This window comes from Caloenas nicobarica, chromosome 3 (genome assembly GCF_036013445.1).
Source record: "Caloenas nicobarica isolate bCalNic1 chromosome 3, bCalNic1.hap1, whole genome shotgun sequence".
NCBI lineage: Eukaryota > Metazoa > Chordata > Aves > Columbiformes > Columbidae > Caloenas > Caloenas nicobarica.
In genome coordinates this window covers 95,980,730-96,004,100 of record NC_088247.1, presented here as the reverse complement: position 1 = coordinate 96,004,100, position 23,371 = coordinate 95,980,730, and the positions used below count along the sequence as shown (strand labels likewise).

General features: G+C 39.1%; 1 protein-coding gene across 3 annotated transcripts in view; it reads left to right on the top strand.

Moving 5' to 3' along the window:
• Positions 1–23,371, top strand: part of EML4 (EMAP like 4) — a 164,653-nt gene that overhangs the window by 114,278 nt on the left and 27,004 nt on the right. For all 3 annotated transcript variants that reach the window (XM_065631052.1, XM_065631051.1, XM_065631050.1), the window contains exons 8-13: positions 11,283–11,406; positions 16,689–16,838; positions 18,179–18,248; positions 19,653–19,763; positions 22,142–22,237; positions 23,028–23,162. In XM_065631052.1, coding sequence (XP_065487124.1) covers positions 11,283–11,406; positions 16,689–16,838; positions 18,179–18,248; positions 19,653–19,763; positions 22,142–22,237; positions 23,028–23,162 — 686 coding nt within the window. The remainder of the gene's footprint in view (positions 1–11,282; positions 11,407–16,688; positions 16,839–18,178; positions 18,249–19,652; positions 19,764–22,141; positions 22,238–23,027; positions 23,163–23,371) is intronic.

Sequence of the window (23,371 nt, the reverse complement as noted above, 5' to 3'; positions counted from 1 at the left end):
CTTTCGAGGTCCCTTCCAATCCCTGACATTCTGTGATTCTGTGTGAATATATATGCACATTGCAATCTACGGGCGGATTGTTTGGGGGTAGTCTAATATAAATTACTACATGCATAATTTCCTCAGAGAGGAATGTGTGTTCAAATAAGGTTCTAGAAGTCTTACACTGTTGCCTAAGATATCTGAATATTAAGAACTGCCAACTAAAAGATTTGTGTTATCTCAGCTTTCTGTCTTGCCAATATTACAACATATACACGCTGAATAGACAAGAACAGGGACTGAAGGTTTTAATATAGTCTGCTAAAATGAAGAATGAGTCTGTTATAAAGTGTATGTCTTTGCACCAATGATTCTTGCATTCCGTGGCTACCTGCTGCTGCTGGCTTGTTCAGACAGGGGAAGTAGCCATCTGTCTGAATGTGGTGGGACGTGGCAACAAAAGAAATCCACTTTTTGTGTCCCAAAACGACTTTGCTTTGATGTCCTGCAAACTGTACTGAAGCATGCAGTTTCAAAAATAAAGCATGTAACCCAAGTGCATGCTGTACTCAACATATATCTATGTACAGAGGTTCTGTCTCATGCTTTTTTGCTGCTAATTAACAAATCTGTAGTCTACAAGATCTGTGCTGTAAGCAGGATTACATTGTACACAGTTTGATTACTTTTGATCTTCTCTGGATTTTCTTTCAAAAAGAAAAAAAAACACTGGAAAAACTTTGGAAGTGGTTATATTAATTGTGTAATGAAAACAAAATCAACTTCAATCTAATTGCTTTATCTTTTTCTAATTCATAGAGAACTTACAGATTTAAAAATATTCTAAACTGATTCTTACCAAAAGCATCCTTCAAAGACAATAAGGATGAAAGAGGCTGCATAAGTATCAGGAACAAAGAAGAAATATTTTTATGCCAGGTTGCTTGACACCAGCTATGGTGCAGCAATGGTTACTGTAAAAAGAAACTAATCAATAGTGTCCAGGCCAGCTGCAATTCAGTTTTGCAAGAGTTAAATATGACTGTTATATTAAAAATACCCTTTCTACAGAACACAACTTTTCACAATACCAAGTTGCATACAGCTAAAATACCTTCAATACTAATTCTTTCCTTACAACGTGCTTCTGCAATTCTGTGTGATCTGTCAAGAATGGACCGTCCTTCAGTTCTCCCAGCCTGGTAGCTATAAGCTGGGTGGCCTCAATGTGTACCCTGCTATCTGTTGTGCTGCTCTGCACTGATGTGAGCTTTCACTGAATGATGGATGGGTGCCTTTCACGTGTGTCATGTCATAGACTGTTCTGAGCCCAACTGGAATGAAAGAGAAATATGTTACATGATAGTGGCCCCACGTAATGGAAGATGGAGACAAAGTTTTGTCATAGAAAATGCATTTACTAACATTTTAAACAAGTATACTGGTAAAGCATCATTCTGCCTTTAATATGGATGAAGTTGCAATTAGCAGGATTCAGCCTTCACAGTTTGTTTTATATATGGATCAATGAGTGTATTTTATGACAACTTTTAGAGTGTGTGTGTGTAAGGCTGTGTTAGGTTTTGTGTTGTTTACTGCCACAGAAATAGCCACCTGTCAGTTAGTGTAGTTGCAGAGGGTGCCCCATCCTTTCCAGTATAAGCTTAGCAACACTTGGCCAGTTCCCTCTAGGGCAACGTCCTGTTCAGGACAGGTGAGTTTAGCCTGTTTTCTGCTGGATAGTTGCCACGTACATAAACCAATTTCCCATTGACACCTTGACCCAGCTGATCAGAAAGTTGAAGAGTCGCACAGGCAGTTAACCTGGTTTCTCTGGAGGTAAATCCCGTGCGGCTGGACAGAGGTGTCTTGGGCAGGGTGGGATGAAGGGCAGCCTTTGCTAACGCTCTCCGTGCCACACCTTCCAGTTCTGCAGCACAAAGGTATGAAACTCTATAGCTGCTTTAATGCTCCTTTGTGGCGTGCCAGCCTGTGCCTCTGGAGGTGAGCAGTCTCTAGCAGGGTGTTAATTAACTTACAGCAGCTCCCCTGAGCTGCTCATTTTACTAGGCTGTATGTGAAACACCATGTGTCCCCCCGGCACGCACCTCCTGCGCTGATGATTGTGTCACTGTGCTGCCTAGGAATTGTGTGAGGGGGCTCTTGGGGACACTGCTGGGGTGCAGACTGTCAAGCTTCAAAGCAAATCTACATAAAAATACTTCAGTGTCTTTATACACACATAAGTTTGGAAACGCAGTGAAATTGCAAATTGTCGTATTAGAAGGTGTTTGCATGGGATAGCAGGATGGAAGGTGACAATTCTGTGTAGCTTTGAACATCCTGGAATCACTTTTTTCCTTTTTTTTTTTTTTTTAATCCAGCTGTTGAAGAAACTGTTTTGAAACCTGTCACTATAGTACTGTACCACAAAATGTTTAGAAATGTGTTTTCACACGTTAGTTCTTGTAATCTTATTTTTCTAGCAGCAGCAGCTACTGCAATATTATCCATGTTGTGACCATCTGTGCACACTCATTGTGGTTTCTATTGATAGTATGTATTAGCTATGAAAGTGAAAGACTTGAGGAGCAAGTGAGGATTAATTTTAGATGATCTTCCATCGTGAACGGCGTTGGCTTCAGAACATAGTCCCCTGGAGAGCGTAGTGCAGGTATTGCCGGTGAATGTCAGCAAGACCTGGGCAATTCTCTTCTCCAGCAGCAGCAGTGTGGGGAGCTGTAGCCACAGCTGGGTGTCCTCTGTTTAGCACCATGCATGTTACCAGTGTTGGTCACTTACCTTCTATCTCAGTACCCAGTTTTGCTCCCTCGGTGCCTTTATCACTCATACCTGGGTTGAATTGCACCTGCTCCCTGTTAAGCTAAGGCCTGAGCTTTATGCGTCCAGGTATATGCTGAAGTAGAGGTTGTACACACAGGAACACTTTGATGCCAATCTAATGAGGGAAGTATGAGACAAACATCCATACATTTGCTGAAGAGACTTTTGGGTTTAGATTTTTCAGCTTATTTTTGAACGATCTTTGCTTTATCCTTGCAAACCAGGACAACCTTTTTACGATAAAATCCAGTACTGAGGAGGTATTAAAATGCTGTGAAAATCCAATAAAGCTATGGGTGAAATGAGCAGCTGCTTACTACAGCTTTTAAAGGACACTAGCTACAGTTATTCTTTTCAGTTCTCTACCAGCAGGTGTTTATAATTGCCTGTAGAAGCCATCTTGCTTTTCACTTCAGCAGAGACATTCTTGAAATATTAATCATAAAGCACTCATATTTTTATAACCAGAAGTTAAAGACCTGGGTTATTTAAGATAAAAGGTTGGGGTTTTTTTCACTGAGGTTCCATGTTTAAGTTTGGGTTTCAGTGATAGCAGTTCAGTATATGAATCACTTGTTCACTTATTATAAAGACACTTAGACATTTTTGGATGGCGATAAAAACCATATGTGAAAGAATTAATGAAAAACATTCACTACATTCCTAAGTTTGTTTCTTTTTAGATTGTGCTTTATTAGTTTCCCGTACTTTTTCTTCTGTTAGTTTAACTGTGCTATAGTTCTAGGTTCACAGAACAGGGCAATCATGAAGCTCACAATGGAAAAATTTACCCTGCTGACAGTGTGTCCTGTCCACTGAGATTGCAAAATTCAGTAACTACCTTGGATCAGTTTTTTGTCAGACACAGATTTTCTGTCAGTTGCTTATTGAAGGTGCCCACGTACCTGAAGGCAGACAGAGACCCAACCTCTCTTATTATTATGGGGCTGCTTCTTCTCATTCAGGCACAGTGCACGTTGTTAAAAACCAGAGATACTGTCAGAAAAATGAACTGGTATTTGGCAGTTTTAATCACTGATTCTTGGTGAAGCCAGGATTTTATTGTTAAACAGGAAGCACTTAAATACAGTGTTATTGAGCTTGTTTGTATCCAGAACTCCTCTTTATGAGTCCATTTTTAAATAAAAAGCTGGTGTTTAATATTAAATTTGAATTATTTCAATGCAGATGGTAACTGTTGTTAATACCTAGATTCTTAATGTCAGCCAATACATGCAAAACCAAGGTTTTAACTATGATTTAGTTATCAAGTTACATAAAATTAATAACCAAAGCTCTATTAAGAAATCATAAGGCAAGGCTGTAAAATCACTTCAAACCAGTGCAAATCTTTGGTCTCATCTGCTTTTTTTTGACTGGTTTGCATTGCACCAGTGCTCAGTAGCAACAGTGCACGTCTGCTTGACAGGTTCAGCAAGTGTTGCCACATAGCTCAGCGTGAGAGACGGCGGGCCTGCAGCTGCACTTTAATTCCACTGCAACTTAAAATGTAATGGTCTGGGCATGATGGCCGAATTCAATTGTATTCATCTCTGCGCTGTTAGCACTGGTTTAAATTAGAAACAGGCTTCTAAGCCTTTGTCCCTCAGGTTAGTGGTCCTACAGAGTTCTTGGACACAGGCCTGAAAGCAGAAAGCTTGTGGGAAAGAAGCTATTTGTAATATTAAAAAGCATAACTTAACTGGTCAAGCAACTAGAAGGTGAAGACAGATTAATAAATGTACTCTGGATGTGGTACTTTATTGTACATTATTAGAGAGTTCTGCTTGGCCAAGCTATTTGGAGTCTTTTGGGGGTTTTCGTTTGCTGGTAATTCACTTTAAGGGTAAGATTCAGATGCTAAACACAAGTAGAACTGAGCCAAGGGTTTTGATGCATCAGTCCATGTTGCTCTTTCAAACTAGATGGGGTGAGACCTATTGAAAAACAGTCACTAATAATTCACAAGATAAGATTATTTTAATGATTCCTTAAGAATTAAACTTATAACTGTGTAGACAAGCAGATAATTTTCTTATATATTCACTATTACCTATTCTGTGTGTGTATATATATACCAAATTTACTGTATGCTCATTAGATTTCCCATTATGCATACACTTGCTAGCTGAAGAGCATTTAATTACAGCACAGACTCATGGGGCTACCTCAGGGTATGTGTAAATAATGAGGAATGGTGTGATATAAAATACATTCTTCTAATATTTTGTCCAGTCTTGTTGAATACCTCAGTAGTTGAGGATGAGGGCTTCTCACATGCTTCTAGGAAACTGCTGTGTAGTGCTTGATGATTTCATTTTTGAGGCACGTTTTTTGGAAACCAGGAGGGTTTGGCTTTTGTTATGTCACTGTCTTCAAATTTCTGAAATATCTAAACAGTAGCTTTCATGTCTTCCGAATTGCTCTTCTTTGGAGATACTTCTGAGTTAATCTAGAAAGACTTCGTTGATATTTTTTCTTCTCCTTTCAGTTCCTATTATTTTTATTATTTTCCTCTGAAAACCTTCCATATCCCCCTAAGAATATGATGCACAGAAAGCAATAAATTGCTTAAGTGTCATTGCATGAGTTTTTCTGTGCTGACTTCATTGAAGCAATAATTTCAGCCTTTCAGAAGATTTGTATTGCCATATCTTTGCCCTCTGTTATCACCTGCAGTGTTTTTCATTGGTCTTGCCTTCTAGCTTGCTGTCCCTGAATTGCTGCATTTTAAACTTTCTTCCAAGAATGAATTAATAGGTATTGCTTGAAGTTGAATTTTACTGTTACCTTTTTGCTGCTGTTTCCTTTTTGTGCTTGTTGGGTTGGTTTTGTTTTGGTGTGGGGTTTTTTTGTTGTTTTTTGTTTGTTTGCTGTTTTTGGTTTTGTTGTTATTGTGTTTGTTTTGTTTGGGATTTTCAGTGGTTTTGTTTGTTTTTTGTTGTTGGGGTTTTGTTTCTTTCATTTTTTTCTTGTAATAAATACTGATTAAAAGCTTATTTATGTTAATAGGAATCTTCTTTTGATACAAGGAGGCTTTGCAGAAAATGTTCAGCCACTGTCTACTGTTTGTCTACAGTTTATTTGCCACTAGTTCTAGTGCTAGATTCTTGGTGTTGCATGCTTTACCAACAGTTTTCTTGCATGCATGGTAAGTCCGCTGGCTTACAGTGACTGTCTGTGAAGAAGATACTCCTGTTTCCTTGCAGGTCAGGCAGGCTTCTAGGGTTCCCTCTCAGTAGCAGCACCTTGTTTCACAGACACATTTATTCCTCTCTTCTCGAGCAGGCTATAAACTTTCAAAGAACCCGCAGTAGATACTCTGGTTGCCAACATCTGCTTGCAGCCTGTTGGGACATATTTGGCTTAGTGTTTACACTAATGAACTTAACACAGGGAAGTAGGAGCACTGATGAAATTTCACTAATGACATGAAGCTGAGAGACCAAACTGATCCAGTGAAAGCCGAGATTTTAATACAGCAAGACCTAAATGTTTCTGAGGCCTGGAAGAGTATAAGACAAAATTAAATTACTCAAAGTGCAAGATCACATATGCAGGAGTCTCTAGTAACATTTTAGCTATAAGCTGGTTGTCTGCCACAATTAAATTATGAGGAAAAGAGCTCTAACAAGTTAGTTAATCATATGAAGACTGAACCCTTCACTTAATATGAAGACACAAATGCAATCCCAGGATGCATCAGAATTAGTTCTAATGGAGATAACGCTGCCTTATAGAAAATCTTAATGCATCAGAAGCCTAGTAGGTTCTCCTGCAACACTGCATGCAGTTATTGCTAGCTGCAATCATAAAAGGTGAATTTCGTGGTGGTGGGGAGACAGACTGAAACCTTATCGTGCAAGAGAGTTAAATAAGATTTTTGTTTTGTTTCCAAAATGAAGACTGGAGGAGGAGGGGCATGATTGCTGTTTTCATGCCTGCCTGGTGCACTTTCAGACAGCAGATGAGCGGACCTGGGCTGAAGCTAACAGCCACACAAAAAGTAAACCTGGCCATGCTTTATTGTTGCCTGGAAGTTGAGAGGTTCCCAGCTATTAGGAGAGGGAGGGTTTTGGATGGTACGTTTTGGATACTCCAAAATCAGCAGAGCGTGTTAGTACGTATGCCAGCGACAGCCAAGTCTCTCCTCTGCAAAGCGAGTGCTGCGGTACCCTGATCAGATTAAAAACCAGAGAGATGCAGGCAGGGACAGGGCACCGGGGGCCATGTTGTGCACCCATCGGCCTGGGCTGGGCTGGGTACAGCTGTGATGTTTGTTCCTCCAGCTCGTGCCGTGGGTTCGCAAAGCCTCATGGCCGTTTGGCGCTCAAATCCGCCTTTAGGCAGGCCCTCACCGAGTCGCTGGGCTCTTTGTGTCACCCTCCCTGAGCGATGTTTTGTGTCCCTTTAGCTGCCCGGGGCTACGGTGTAGTCCGATCAACTGTTTCTGCATCTTTGGGACTGAGTTAAAAACATCGCAAGACCTCTGGGGTTCTCACAGAGAGCTGAGGCCTGCATGGAGTTTGCGGGGTCCAGCACACCCAGGGGCTTCATGTGAGCCGATCCTGGGAGCAAAGATTGGGAGCGCTGGTCTTGTGTCCCCTAGCGCTTGTGCAAAGAGACTGTTGAGGCTCCAGAGGTGAATTATTGCAGAACCAAGCAGAGTCTGGCAAGGGCTGCGAATCTGAGCTCAAAGCTGCACAAAAGCAGCTCCAGCTGTTCCCAGTGAAGAGCTGAAACCAGAGCCCTGCATCCACGTGATGCTGCCTTCTGTAGCAACCCTGGGCCTGAGCTGTTCCCTTTTGTGTGGTGTGGATAATCCACAGCACCTGGGTGTGCTGTGTAGAGAGGTACAATGGTACTTTTAGGTTGGTTTGATCCAAATTTGAAAGGATTTATAGGATGTCTGCAGTTGCAGATTAATTAACTTAGCGAGCGCCAGGGTCCCTTCGGGTATCTCCTTCACACCCCTTCCCCCAATTCTTCTGCACAGTTAATAGTGGGGTCTGAACAACTCTGTATATGGGGTAGAGAATTTTTCCATTCATACCTACTGTTTTCAGACTGGTAGATACCAGAATTGTCAAGGACTTTCCCCCTTCCCCCCCTTTAAAACTTCTGACTTTATCTCCCATATATCTCCTTACCTACAAATATGTTATGAAATGACCAAGTCTCTTTTTTTTCCAAAAGATCAAGTGAGGGGGAAGAAAAGTCTACACATACTGCTTTATATGTGGAAATAGGAAAGAAACAGATAGTCTAGTGCTCTTGAGCATTCATTTGAGCCCGTTTGCTATGAGTTAAATCACTGGTTTTCTTCCATTTACAAGAATTTAGCCTCAGGCAATCACTTGCTGTTTGAGAATAGTTTTGTTGATATGCTGTCATCCTCTCTAGTATTTCAAAAGATTTTTACATTAATATTATATCTGCCCTACAGGTTACTCTGATGAAAGGAAATTTACAGTCTTAGACAAAACTCTTCCAGTGGATTGTCACTTTTTTTTTTTTATCCTTTCTCTTTTGTAGGAAAGTCTTAATCAAGTTATACCTAGCCTATGTCTGCCTAACAAGTATGTTAAATTTGTCTTCAAAGGTAATCTCTAGTAACATGAAGCTAGCTAATAAAAGCAAAAAATGTTCTTTCTTTAATAGGAAAGTTCAGAGAGCTGATTTGTATCTGAAGGCCCTGCAGATAATCTTTTCCCTGAGCTCCAGGAGAGCCTCTTCAGGCCAAAGACCTCACTAAATTTCTCTTGGACTCTTCATCTCTCTTATCTGCAGGGTCCAACAGGTGCAACTGCCTCTAGCCATAGGAATTTCAATTGCAACTTGTCTCCACTGTTCTAAGCAGTGATGAGAAATTTGATCCTAAATTTGTGGTGTCATTTTGCATTGGTCTTGTGGAACCAGAAGTGCCAAGTTCAAGAATTCAATAATTCAAGGATCTGACTTGCACTAATGACTGGTCTTTTCTAAACACCCTCAGGCGACACTGTGTTTTAAGTTTTAAGAGTGTGAGCACCAGATTTTAAAGGTCATTATTAATACATTACTCTTGGGTTTAGCCAGTATTGTTTAATCCCTGTAAAAAACATACTATAAAAATATTTTAGTGGAAAAATGTTGCTAGTTTGGAATACTTATCAAAACATTTGTGTCAAACTAGTGACCACACTGATCTTGAGCTTTTCTCAGCAATACATTTAAGCAATGCACACTTGGTAAAACAACTATTGTTTCTAATTTAGCTGCTGGGAATTGATTTTCTTCATTCTTTGATATCTGATCTGAGGCAAGTATTCTCATGTTGTCAGTGGATGAACTCACAGGGTTCTTGTTCAAAGGAGCTGTATTTGTTCTCAGAAGTGGGACAACTGGTTTTCATCTTTTTGACATTTGTTCTTTTGATACTGGACTTAAATGGCTCAACTTTTATTGTATTAGTATTCTAAATAAGGAAGGACCTTTTTGCATGTGTTAGTTTTATATTGCGCAATTATTACAATTGCTCTTCAGGAGTCACTTTTTTAGCCTGTAGTTTTTTTGCACTAGCTTTCATTTGTATTTGGACTGTTGTAGGAAAATTCCCTTGTCTTGCCTCTAGTGCAGCGTAAACTTACTAGCAGGGTCAAAAGCAACACAAAATTCAAGTTAAATGAATTTTTGGTCTCAGAAGGTTGACGTGAGCACACTAAAAGTGGAAAAGGAACCACACTAATCGTATCTTTTAAGTCTGGGAACTTGGTAAATTTTATAAACTGTGATCTGTTTCATCAAATTAAAAAAAAATAGAACTATTCAGCATCAAGAAATCAAACTACAGTGTGTTAAGAGGAAAATGAAAAGTGTTTGACAGATTAAGCCATATGTGTTGTAGAATCTCCAAAGTGAGTATCATGCAAATAAGAAAATACTTTTAACTAGCTTATATTTAGGTAGATGGATTCATTGACTGGTAAGTTTGAACAATGCTGTGACAAATGATGTTAAAACCACGCAAGCTCATGGGTAGTTCTTCCTCTGAGTAGGAGTTACTGAACGTGTTATATGATTTGGTCGCCATAGATTTTTCCTCTGTGTCAGTGCTGTCCAAGCCATTGGTATGTGCTAGAATTATCACTGCTGTATTCAAAGCTGGTGCTTTTCAGTGTTTTCAAAGCTGGGATGGTATTCCACAGAATTTTACAGAATTCTGATAAAATCCTCTGTGATCAGAAATACTTCTTTTAAATAACCTAGAATATTCACCACATTTTTTTCAGTAGCCGGCCTTAGATCTTGTCTGGCTGCAGAAGAAAGACCTTGAGTATCAGGAATTCATTTCCAAACTTTGTACAAGACAGCTGAATATTTTTGCTGGATTAAAATAGTTACAGGTTTTTCCTCTCTAATTCTCTTCTGACTGCAGTTAAGATGGAATATGTTTCTGCAGTCTGTATAGTAGGGGTATTTCCAATTCAGATAAGGGCAGAGGCCCTGGCTGAAGGTTGGTCTTGCTGGCAACTTTGGTTATTTCTTGATCTTTGCATCTTCTGGAATGTTTCTGTGAGTAGAGGCTGTTTTGGAGTCTGCATTGCTTTTGCTGTCAGTGAAATTATCTGCTCTCTCTTGCCTTTTTATATCTCCAAGTTTGACTTGAGTTGTTAAACTATAATTCTGTGAGAGTAAGTCTGTCCTCGACCTGTCCTGTTTAACATCTTTAGCAATAACCTGGAGCAGGCAACAGAGTTCACCCTCAAGTTTGCAGATGACAGCAGACTGGGGGCCCAGTTGATGTGCTGGAGTGTAGAGCTGCCAACGAGGGGGATCTGGGCAGGTTGGAGAGATGGGCCTGCAGAAGCCTCACGAAACTAAGGGAGGACAAACGCCAAGTCCTGTACCTGGGTGAAAGAAGAGCCCCTGGCAGGGACATAGGCTGTGGACAGAGGGGCTTGGAGGAGCAGCTCTGCCCTGGGGGTCCAGTCAGACAACCAGGTGCCAAGAAGCTGTGCCATCTCCATCCTTGGAGGCTTTCAAGAGTGGACAAGACAAAACCCTGAGCAACCTAGCCTGACCTCATGGCTGAGCCTGCTGTGAGCCAGAGATTGGACTTAAAGACTTTCTGAGGTCCCCTTCAACATGAAATACCTTATCTTGTGATTCTGTGACAACTTATTTATTCAGTTTCAGATTTTAATTTGAATTTTTCCTTCGTTATCTTATTTGCATGTCTAAAATGTTACATGCTCAGTCTGTTCTATCACAAATTCAACTAACGCTCTATGTGTGTATATTTCAGTGTTCTGTTTAAAAAACAGTAAAATTTGGGCCTTTACTAAGCTCACATTTCAAAAATAATGATTATATCACTAGTGTTATTTGCATCCTTCTGCTTATTACCGGTTTCTTTTGTGCTTATTTCTTGTGTAAACTTACCATATGATTAATATGCATTTTTGTTTCAACAGAGGGAGAATATATCAAGATGTTCATGCGGGGCCGACCAATCACAATGTTCATTCCTTCTGATGTAGAAAACTATGATGATATTAGGACAGAGCTGCCTCCTGAAAAGCTAAAACTGGAGTGGGTGTATCCTTGACATCAGTAACTACTTGCAGTTCCCTTTTTGTCTTGCCTTTTTTTTTCCTTTAGAATCTGGTCTTGTGTCTTCTGTGTTCAGAGAAAAAAAAATTACTTAAAAGTGGGGAAAAAAAGTTCAATTTAATATAACAACTGAAATGGCTTGTAGCTACTTTATAGTACAGCTGTAAGCTGCAAAATATGTGGGTGCAGAAGAGACATACTTTTTCTTTGTTTTGCTATTGAAACTAATTGTAACTTTTTTTTAGCGTGACAGTGTCTCTATAGAGTTAGTGAGTTTGAAAAATACACCCCCCCCACCTCCCTCATATTAATATAGGCTGTGCATTCAGGAACATTGTTAGTTTTCAATTTTGGTTCATTTTTAGGAGGTTTTAGAGCTATGGAAGATCTCGAATAAGTTCCAGAACTTCTCATTGTCCTTACCTATGGAATGAGGGTTGCAGAAGCAGCCATCCGCAAGGTTCATTGCACTACTTCTGTATTTCAGCTCCAAAGTGAAGGGGTTCACTTCTTGGAGAATAGTGTACATTAAATACATGTATCACATGAAGAATGGGGTTAGTTCATGTGTGGCCAACAATGATTCTCCAGGCTTAGTAGATCAGATGTTAAGTTCATTGCAAGAGATGTGCTTCTGTACACATTTGGGTCTTCCTGTCACCCCCCTCATCTCTGCAGATTCTTCCAGTAAGCTGTGATTGTATAAGTTCCTTAGTACTTCAGTAAAATAACGTGTTTAGGCAGCACTTGAGTTGGTGTAATAATCTCAAGTTTGATCCTTCTGATGGTTGCTGAAAACAGGAAGATTTTTAGGAATGTTGATGATACACTGTCATATGTCAGCGTATGTACAGACAGAGGCTGCCTGTACCTCTCTCAGTGTATCCGTTAGTCACTGAGGCATACATTTATTTTAAGCCACCCTTGGTTACTCGGTTTAGGAAAGAAGATTCCTCTATTATTTTTCCTGCCATTATTAACTAATAGAAGTTTAAAACAGATAATATTGCATGCTTGGTTATGAAGAGCAGTTGTGGAGCTCACATTCTCTGAACTTCCCAGTGAGACTATGGAAACTTAGACCACAAAGGAGGAAAGTTTGGGATTAAAGGTCTGCCTGGAAGGAAAATGGAGCTTTGCTTTGCTATTCTGTGGTGCCCAACCTTCCTACTGTCACAGCTCTTTGGTGCTTTTGCTGGCACTTGTATGACTCTGGGATGAATTGGGTCAGTCACTGATCTGGCTGAAATGTTATCTTTTTTTGCAGAATTAACTTTCAGCAGGATCAACTCATTTGATTTACCCCACAAACATGCAAAAGCTAGAACTGGCATACTGGAGGAAGATCAGATCTACTGTTTTGGCAGCAGTGAAAAGTTTGGACTGATGAAAACTGATCATGAAATCACACCCTCAGTTAACTAGGTGCAAATCCCAGTGTGGACACACTTATTTAATGTCCAAGGACCTTAAGTTCAGGTTAAACTAGTTTCCTGCTGAGGGCTAATTAAAGTGAAATAAATCTCGTTTAAACAGACTGTCCATATGTTTTTGGAATCTGTTTAAGAAAATTTCATCCTAAATCAGACCAGTATATTTAGGAGTGTAGGGTGTCTTTTGGATACGATGGTGACGAAAACAATGAGGAAAAGGCAGTAAAATTTGTGAAGGCTTAATATTGGTCTTTGTGAAGTCGCACAGAATTGCTCTTCAGTTTTGGAGACAGGAAGATACTGTAGCAAAAGATCTCGTACTTCGTGCGCAGGCTTAGCAAGGGGAAGAAATCTGCAAGCCAGCTGTAACTTCCAAATACGATGGCAAACTGAAGCCTCAACATCTTATTAAAAAGGCATGGGGACAGTGATTCACAGAATATTTTAGTGATGTCAGTGTTTGGCAACTGGAAGGTCAATTGAGTGTTGAATTGTTCAATCTGTAAGTTTTGTTTTGAACACTTAATTCTCCTGCCTTCTGGATGATAGTATATAATTGGTTTTCCTTCGATAATACTGTTTTGGAAGGTGCTGATCAACTATGAACAGCTTCAAGGCAAAAATAGAAGGGTTCTTGGAGCAGGGTTTTTTGTGGTTTGGGTTTTTTTTTTTTTTGTTGGTCTGGGCGGGGGGCATCCTTTTTAGATGAACTGTATCCTGCAGGTATATTCAACTACTGATACCCAGCACTGTAAATTCAACAGAACACACATAGCCTTTGTCTGCTCTGCAGATTACTGTCAACTGAAGAAATACTTAAGCTGCTTGGCAAGATAAAGTAGCTCATGGGGAAATCTGAGCTCTTGGCTGTGTCTGTTTCCTGAGTGATTTCATTTTAATTTAATAATTTTATTTGGGTATCCTTGCTTTGTAGTGCAGTCTTTCCTACTGCACTTCAGAACTGGTTAAAGCGTATCTGGCATTTCTAGTAATGGTGAAATAGACTTATTTAGTAGCTACAGAGGCCACTGTCAGTGCTGCTGTTGACAGACAGTGGCTTTATAAACTCTTTCTCCCAATGTATAGTAGCTCAGTTTCTGGAGGGTATTTCTGACTTCATTTTATACAATTATTTTTAGCACTGGTGCTCTTCTTTCTAAGAATAATTGAAGCCAGTGGTAAACATACTATTGAATTCTGGTGTACAGTGGATCACTTTTCATGAAGGCCATGGCTATTTTTAGCCAATTAAAAACAATAAAAGCTGTTAAACTTATCAAATGTTGTAACAAACCAATCCTTGTAATTGGTGAGAAATATTCGCAATATGAAGACAGCTATCTCTGAGTTTACCTGGCTGAAACATGGGTGTCATTGGAAGGTTAACATTGATATTTAGAGGAAATTAAGCATTAAAGTTGTCACCCCTTTTTCTGTAAAGAGGGGCAGTTAATTATTGTATTAACGCATCTCCTACTTTCTTGTGAGTGTGTGGAGAAGGAAAAAAACTGCTGCGGAGCAACAACCCCTCTTGTTTTCTCTCAAGATAGTCTGGGATGTAGAATAAAGAAAACAAAATATTTCTCCCATAAAACAGGTTGTTCCTTTACATGCTTCTGAAAACTACGCTCCTAGAAAACGCAGATGCTCTGGTACTTTATTATGTAGGTGGGGTAAAGAAAAGGAATGGACTGCGAAAACATAGCCATTTTTTTGAAGCCTTATGAACGCCAGAGCTCAATGGTGGATGCCAAAGTACTCAGCCTTAGCTTTGGATGGCAGACTTCTACCCTGGAGAGGTGTGTTTGAGTAGATCATTAGTACTTCTCTATGACGAATGTTCAAAGATGTCAATCTTAATAAATCCTTATCAATACGCTCACTATCGCATACAGCAAATTAACAAGATCTGCCTTTCTCCTCTTAGAAGGTATTTAAAATAGTGCTCTTCAGGACAGAAAAAATATTTTTCTTGGTTTGTCGCCCACCATTTTTGAAAGTTCAGTGGTCTGTGTTGGGTTGGGTTGAGTTTTGTCATTTGGTTTTTGTTTGGTTGGTTTTTTTAATAAAAGACCATTCTGGAGTTTCTTTGTTCCACCAGTGTTTAAAGTAAGAAGAAAGAGGAAAATTTAGTCAGAAAGTAAATAGTGATGGAGGAGAAACAAAGGCGTCCTTTTTTTTTTTTTCCTGCACTCACCACTGTGGTGTATCAGCATTTCTCTCGATATCGTTTGCTAAGCAAGCCAGCGAATAATCTCTGCTTCAGGGGAGCCATTGTGTTTTTCTGGAATAAACGGAAGGCAGCATGATAGAAATCTTTTGTTTTCTGTGCTTGTAAGAGATTTAATTGACAGCCGAATGCGGTGTCCCTCTTTGAACCATTAGTTACAGCACGTGTTTAATTTTGCAAGTGTTCCTGTGGCAGCAGTCCTGTGGCTTGATGAGACTGCTAAAGAGGAAGGGTGGTGTGGTCGGGGATTTTGGGGGTTGAGGGGTGGCATTGGAAGGGGTGTGGTAGTATTTTTGATAGAAAGGTAGCCCTTTTCCAAGAACAGAGGCCAGGCCATCAGTTTAGATGTCAGTTTAGATACTCCCAGGCTTGGACTACCTTACCTGCTTTCATGTATGACAAAGCGCCAGCTTCATCCATGCAGCTTTTCTCCATGTGGGTCTTTGACTTCCTTTTATTTACTTGAATAACCAGGACCTAAAGCTGGAATCCTTTAGCTAAAGTTGCTTAATGTATTTCCCATATTTTCTGTGCTGTTGCAGGTGCATTAGTTGGCACTGAAGTGGGGAGCTCTCTGAAATGCAGGACATAACAGGAAAATTATATTTTTTGAGGCTACAGAGCTACTGGTAAAGTCTGAGTTATGATGTTAATGGTACATAGTGACCCTGGGAACTGCAATACGGGCAGACAGCCACATTAATAGTCTAGATGAAGAAAATTGCACCTGTTTCAAAGAAGTACCAAGTTGTAATAACGGTTGATCAGTGCTAACCAAGGCCGGCTCGCGGTGCGTAAAACTTCTGAATGTCATTAAGAGTGATGCAGGTTTCATACAAAAATCATCCCTTTTATATATTTTGGGTAGATTTGGATAGAATATTTTTCACTGTGTCAGTTCCTTTTGAGTTTTGTTTGTTTTAAAAATACTCTAAAACAGTCTAAAGAAATATTTCCTGAACTTGGCAGCTGCTGTGCAGAAGCTTGCTGTTTTTTTGAAGGGCATGAGGAATTTTCACACGCTTGTTTTAAAAGGCCAAATGGAAGTAATACTCTGGTGCCTGGGGTGCAGATACACAGCTCTGTTGCTGTAAAAAATGTGAAGCCAGCGCAGTGAGTCCTGCTGTTACCTAATGAAACCTCACACAGAGGCTTTCATAAAATGACAACACTGTATTTGTTTTACTTCAGTGTAACTTATATATTTTATTTTTAACATCAGTGAGCATCACTTTCTAAGGGATTTGGTTTCCTGACATACAGTTGTATGAGCTTTGGGGTTGTTTTTTTTTGTTTGTTTGGTTTTGGGGTTTGTTTTGTTTTCATTTTGTTGGTTGGTTGGTTTGTTATTTGTGGGGGTTTTGATTTTGTTTTGGTTTTGAACTATGTTCCTGAAGTTGTGCTGTAGTTTCAGAGGAAAAACATAAAGGGCATTTGCTGACATAAGAGCTCCCCAGGAATCCTTTAAGAACAAAAAAAGGTGGTGTTGGGTTTTTTTGTTGTTCTTGTTAGTTGTTTGTTTTCTTGGTTTTGTTTTTTTGTTTTGTTTTCTTTTCTGGTATACAGTGATTATGAAATCCTTGACTTTAAAAATATATGTATAGATATGGGTATCGTGGAAGAGACTGTCGAGCCAATGTTTACCTCCTTCCTACCGGAGAAATTGTATATTTCATAGCATCAGTGGTGGTACTATTTAACTATGAGGAGAGAACTCAGCGACACTACTTGGGTCATACGGACTGCGTTAAATGGTTAGTATATAGCGTTTGCACGTAAGTATGAGTGTAATGATGCAGAAATAGATTTTTTTAATTCTTTCCCACTGTATGTATGAGCTCATTAATGTCATCATAATTGTAGTTATTTTCTGTTTCCTCAGTCCCAGTAGATTTCACTGTAGTAAACACTGCGCAAATGATTGAATGGTGCTGGAGCAGTCTGTGCTAGCTTAGGGTTTCTGGCTTAAAAGTAAAACAATGGGATATATGGACAATCTAAGAGTGCAGGATTAGAGAAAGGATCTTTGCATAAATTATTCTAAATAGATGTCCCAGAAATTAAAAATTGTTGCCTGCCTAATTCAAAATCAGTGATTTACAGTCCGTATGGCAAAGGGGTAGTCTTAAAAGAGGAGTAGAAAACCAAGTGGAAAACTGAGCAAAATTTTCTCATTTTCTAAACAGATGCCCCATCCAAGTATTTAGACTGTCTGGGAACTCAAAAAAATGTTTGCAAAAGAAAACAGAGAAGCAGGGAAATTGAAGCCAACGTCATTGTGGGTGCAAAAGCAGTCGTTGACTTTTTAAGAGTAGTGAACGTAATGTAATGGTGAACCTAAACTCCCTACTGTACTGGAATTGCAAATGTTTTTCTTGTCCCTCACTGACCTATTCAGGATCACCCTGCTCCCCTTTCCCTGTTTCAATGGCTTTCTTCACCTTTGTAATTTTACAGAGAAAGCAAATAAGAAGGTCGGTCAAAAAATCACTATGACTAAAAGGATTTGTACTCTGAAATCGCACTTTTTTTCCCATCAGCTCCAAAGCAAAAGGTGATAAAGAAAAGCATATTTTTACTTGCACTAGTAGTGTACCATACTGGAGAATTTCATTAGTAAAATCACATCAGTAACTCATTTCAAGTGACAGTAATCCCTGACTCCTGTGTGCACAAGCCCTCGACAACTTTTCACCTGTTTTTTTCCCCAAGTTCATACTATTTGTAGATTTGTGCATAAAATATGCCGTAGTGTTTATAAGTATGGCACATGACTATGTGTAGGAAGTTCATCATCAGACAATGTATGGTTTTTTACGGTGGACTCCAGATGCAGTGCAAAGTTTAGATTTGTCAGAGCACAAGTGGAGGTGGCTCTTCTGGCACTGCTGGTTCTGCAAGAGCGTGATCGGCCCGTCAGTGCGGTGTGCAATGAAATATTCTGATGAAAAACATTGAAGCTGTCTTATTAAAAGTGGGATTTAGGATCATAAGTGTCTTCATGGGCTTCTGTTAAGAAAAATAAATTTACAAAAAAACCTCAGTTTTGAAGACCTATGACAGCAAAAGCAAGTCATATTTCTGTCTGTCTTAGTCTTGCAGTTCATCCAGACAAAATTAGAATTGCAACAGGACAGTTAGCTGGAGTGGATAAAGATGGAAGGGTAAGTAACAGAGTTGTTGAGCAGTAGTATCTTGTTATGAAAATCAGGGAAAAGCGTTTTGTTGGGGTATTTCAGGGGTTTTTTTAGTTTTTGGGTTTTTCTGTTTGCAGTTTACTTTATGCACTGCATTTACAGAGATATTTTGTTGTTTCGAAGGTAACAGCCTATATCTCTAGTAAAAGACAGTAAAAACCAAGCACTCAGCCATTCATCAAAAAAAGCAGAAGCTCAAAGTCTTTTATCTGTGACATAGGAAACTCAATTTTAATTCTGCAAGCAGATGTCAAGCATGTAATTGATTTATAAGGCCACATAATTTCTGTCACATTTTTTCAATAAGCCTTCTCCCAGTGAACAAGTCTCTGGTTCTGTGGGTCACCATGCTCTTACCACCTTTGAGAGTTCATGGAAGGTGTGTCAAGCTTTCCTACAAAGCTCCTCATTTGAGAGCGTTTAAAGTGCGTTTAAATGCTCTTGTCCCTGGCTGTTGGTGAGCTCTGTCAGAACTTGAATAATTGAATTATCTTCATGAATGTATAGACAGAGGAAAAAAAAAGGGGGGGAGGGGACAGAAAGATAGATACTATGAGGTGTAGAAGGTCATTATTCTGATGGTCATTATTCACCCTTATTCAGATGTTCAACTTAATTTCTTAGATTTTGTAAGAAATTTATATGGGGTTTTTTGCATAGATATTGTTACGACTCCCACTGAACATTTGTTGAATCTCTTGTTAAGGCTGGTTGGTTTGTTTTTCCATCAATGGGATGATTTGTTGTTACTTACTGTGGTGAATGCTTTCCTTAAACCAACTTAATTTCCACTTTATTTGTGATTGTTTCACGTTTATGAACCTAAGCTGGGTTTGGGGTGGTACTCATATGAGCTATAATCATGGAGAATTTCATTGAGTGGTTGGTGATGGTTAAGGGGCTCGGAGCACCACAGGTTTTTGGTTTGGTTTTGTTGCGTGGGGTTGTTTGTGTGTTTGTTTTTTCCTATGTTACATATATATATAAAAAAATATTTGATCGTTATTTTCAGTTATTGCATAAGATGGCTAGATCTGGGGTCTGAAATGCAAAATGGCTCTTCCATTATGTGTTCAATGCCTTAAGTCGGGCAAAGACTTATTTTCACAGCTACCAAATACCACCATACTTAATTTCTTGCCACAATGGCAACCGCTGACACATTTGTAGCCCAGATGCAGGGAGCAAGGATGTCTTGACTCTCACCTTCCGAGCTTCAAGAGACTACCCAACGGCATCATTAGCACAGGTCATCCTGCATTTCAGTCTGCAGTTTGTATATCAGGTAGCATCTGCTGAACAAAACTTGACACCTGCCTATGATGCTGTCGCTGTTGATGACGCTGCTTGTCCCGTTGCTTTTTCACACAGCCCCTGCAGCCCCATGTCAGAGTGTGGGACTCGGTGAGCCTGGTGACCCTACAGGTTATCGGCCTCGGGACTTTTGAACGTGGAGTGGGGTGTTTGGATTTTTCGAAAGCGGTAAGATGGGTGGGGTTACTTGGTGTGTCAAATAATTTATCTGATCCCATGTAAACGGGAAGAAAGCCTCTGGAGATTTTTGTACGTGGTTGTCTAGCTGATCTGTTTTGGTATTAAAAGCGTGTCAGTAAAGCTTATGTATACGTAATAAAACCTGCTGACAGTGAGTGAGCTAGCTGGAAAAACAGGAAATTGCACATGTAAAATTGAGGTAACAAAGCAGCACAGTGAATAAATAGCAGTCAAGAAAAACCTTAACTAGGAATTGAAGTCTGTGATAGCTTCAGTGCTTCGGTTTTATTTGTGAGGGGCTTGTTTTTTTATTTGGGTGTTAAAAACAAGTTAGTGAGGTTTGTGAAGACAAGTTTCAGTGAGTTCTGATAGAAGGGATAACTTTTCTGCTTGCATAGCTGGAGTAGGTTTTTATCCACTAACAGTAGCAAATGGGGCTGTGCTACTTGGCATTGATAAAGTTCTCATTTCAAAATTGGCAATGAGTTTATTTTTTGTAAAATATGTGTATATTTTAATCTTTAAGCTGCCTTTGTATTTTTGCCAAAGCACTGAGACATATCAGACCTTCTGGAAACCCAGGCTGTGATTCTTGCATGCCAGCAACAAGAATTAATAAATGTAAAAAAATATTAAAAATGTCTGGTGTATTTTGCCAACTGAGGAAGAGATTCAGAGGACAGCTGAGGTGGGAAGGGAGGTCAGGAGATCAGCTCATCCACCGTCCTTCTCTCAGGAGGCTCAGGCAGAGCAGACGGCTCAGAGCTGTGTCCAGCTAGGTTCGGGCTGGTTCCAAGGATGGAGACTCAACAGTGTCACTGGGCGAACTGTTGAAAAGAAATGCTTATGCTCTCTTGCTGGAATTTCACTTAACAGTGAAATGCTGCTAGTTTAGTTATATCTAGGTTTTGTATTTCAGTAAATAAAAGATTTTTTTGTTTCCAAATGGGGGTAGCATGAACAAAATAGAATAATGTGAGAAGAGTATTGTTATTCCCATCACTCTAACGAACAATCCAACTTTTAAACTCAGATACGTTGTTGGTTGGTTGGTTTGTTTTCAAGGTGAATAAGTAACATTCCATCATTTTAAAAATAAAACAAACAAATAAACCACTAAGGCAGGGATGTCAAACTCATTTTCACCAGGGGCCACATCAGCCTCGGGGTTGCCTTCGAATAAATCACAGGTGCAAACATTTATACAGTCCTAAAATTACATTTGGCCCTTCAAAGGGACCCCTGCACTAAGGAATTTTTGAGGACTAGATTCTAGTTTTCATCAGTTCTGGTTTGCAGCTGAAACTGATTCTGATACCTTATTACAGTTTCATGATTTCCTCGCTAGACTGAAACAGTGAATGTGTCTAGAACTGTGTTTTTTATCATGTAATTTCATTAACCCCCTCAAGAGCTGTGTGTATCACCCATGCTGTCTTCGGAGTTTTCACTTAATAATTGGCATGTAGATTTGCATATTACTTCTCATAATAGTATTTGAGAATAAAAATTTCAGCCACTTCTATTTCCATAATTTGTTAGAGAATGCGGTTGAACTGCAAGAATCAACTTTAAAATAAATCAGGCCTCCTCCAAATCTTTCTACACATGTCCTTGAAACAACTGGTTTGTGCAAGTATGTGTTGCTGTGAATAAGTGTGTTTTTCTTCTAAGATTTTACTATCTGCTCTTTTAATTCCACATAGCCTTATTTACCATTTTGTGGTAAAATCATTTAAAATAAGCAATTTCAGTTATTTAATACTGTAGATGCCAGTCTTCCTGCTCTGTAAGCATCTTTTTATTCAGGAAGTGTTACCTTTGCTGCAGTTTTACCAACTACATGACTAAACTGCTGGTACTTAAAGCTCCATGAGGGAAAAATGAGATCTGCTTACCAAGTTGGATAATGTAAAGTTGTGTATATGCAATGTCGACATTTAAGAAAAAAAACACAAGTGGATCTGTGTGTCTGTCCTCTGAGACCTGAGGAAAAACAATATATTTGCAGAATAGTAAAAGGGAGAAACCTCTCTGCTACTAAGTAGCTTGATACTGCAACCAAAAAAGGAAAACAACAACAACAACAACAACAAAAGCAAATGAAAAGGGAAAGGTTTGGTAAGATACTTTTAAAGCTTTCCTAGAATACTATTTGAAGCATGGTGATTTTTATGAGATTATGCAAAAAAATCTGTGTCTGTCTCTAAGACTAAAGGAAAACAGCATCTATACCAAGCATAGAATTCCCTTAAAATGACTTGCTTAATTTATATTTGTACCTTTTTTAAAAAATATGGATGCCCTGCTCTGTTTCAAAATGTGCTGTGATAGTACGTTGTCAGCACTTTTTCTTTTTCCTTTAGGATTCTGGTACTCATTTGTGTGTAATTGATGACTCTAATGAGCATATGCTCACCGTGTGGGATTGGCAGAGGAAATCAAAAATAGCAGAAATAAAGGTAATTATTGCACAAATTAATATTCTGAAGCAAAAGTGGTTCTAATACCATAAATACAACAGTTCGTGAGGCGCACATTTGATCTTTCTTGGAAACTAGAACTGTGTAATACTGCCAGCTTGTAGAAGGACACAAAAGAAATGTGCTCTTAACTTGTATATTGGAAGGGTTTTGAATATCAGAGTTCTTAATAATTACATTTTAGTCATCCCTAAGGGCCGAACGAAATAAAGAAATTCTCTAATATTTTCCTAATTAAAAAAAATACCGGTAACTTTAAGAAACTGAAGTCATGATTCAATTTGTAGTTGTTTATTTAAAAAAAAAAAATGAAAGGAAGAAAGAACCCAGAGGAATTTTTATAGGATTTCAGAATGAGAATGATGGATTATAATCCTAGTATGTTACCTTTCTCTCACTTGCCTCTGTCACAGCTTTGTTACCCAGAGCAGCAAACTAGTCTGTGTAAAAACTAAGCAGGGCTTTCAACTCAGCGAAGTCTCTTTTATGCTTCATTCACTTTCCATGGCAGAAGTCTTAGCTGTTCCTGAGGGCAGAAGATCTGTTATTTGAAAAGTGAATGTAAAACCCTGACTGTAAAAAATAAATGTATGTAAAATGATATGCGTGGCCATTCGGATAGTTGATTTAGCACGCAAGAATTAGAGATTCTTTTGAGCGTATAATGAGCTGTCTGGTTCCTCATACCTCTGTTCTGAAACTTGGGATTTTACATGTGTTTCTAGTAGTTAATTCCCCCTCTGAATAAATATTATCTCTGTTATTTCAGACTACAAATGAAGTTGTTCTTGCTGTAGAATTCCATCCAACTGATGCCAATACCATAATAACATGTGGCAAATCTCATATATTTTTCTGGACCTGGAGTGGCAATTCATTGTCAAGGAAGCAAGGCATATTTGGGGTAAGAATGTCTTAGCAGGTCAGTTTTAGATAAATGGTATGATCTGCTCAGGCTGTCTGTAACTTTGCTACATTGTTACCATGTACTGTTTTAGCAGAGTTAACAAACAAAGCAAGCTAAATTCTGCTTACAGGAATGCAGGGTGTATGAGTGTGCATATATTGTACTAATTACTAAAGAGTACAAGCAATTAAGCCTTTCTTTTGCTT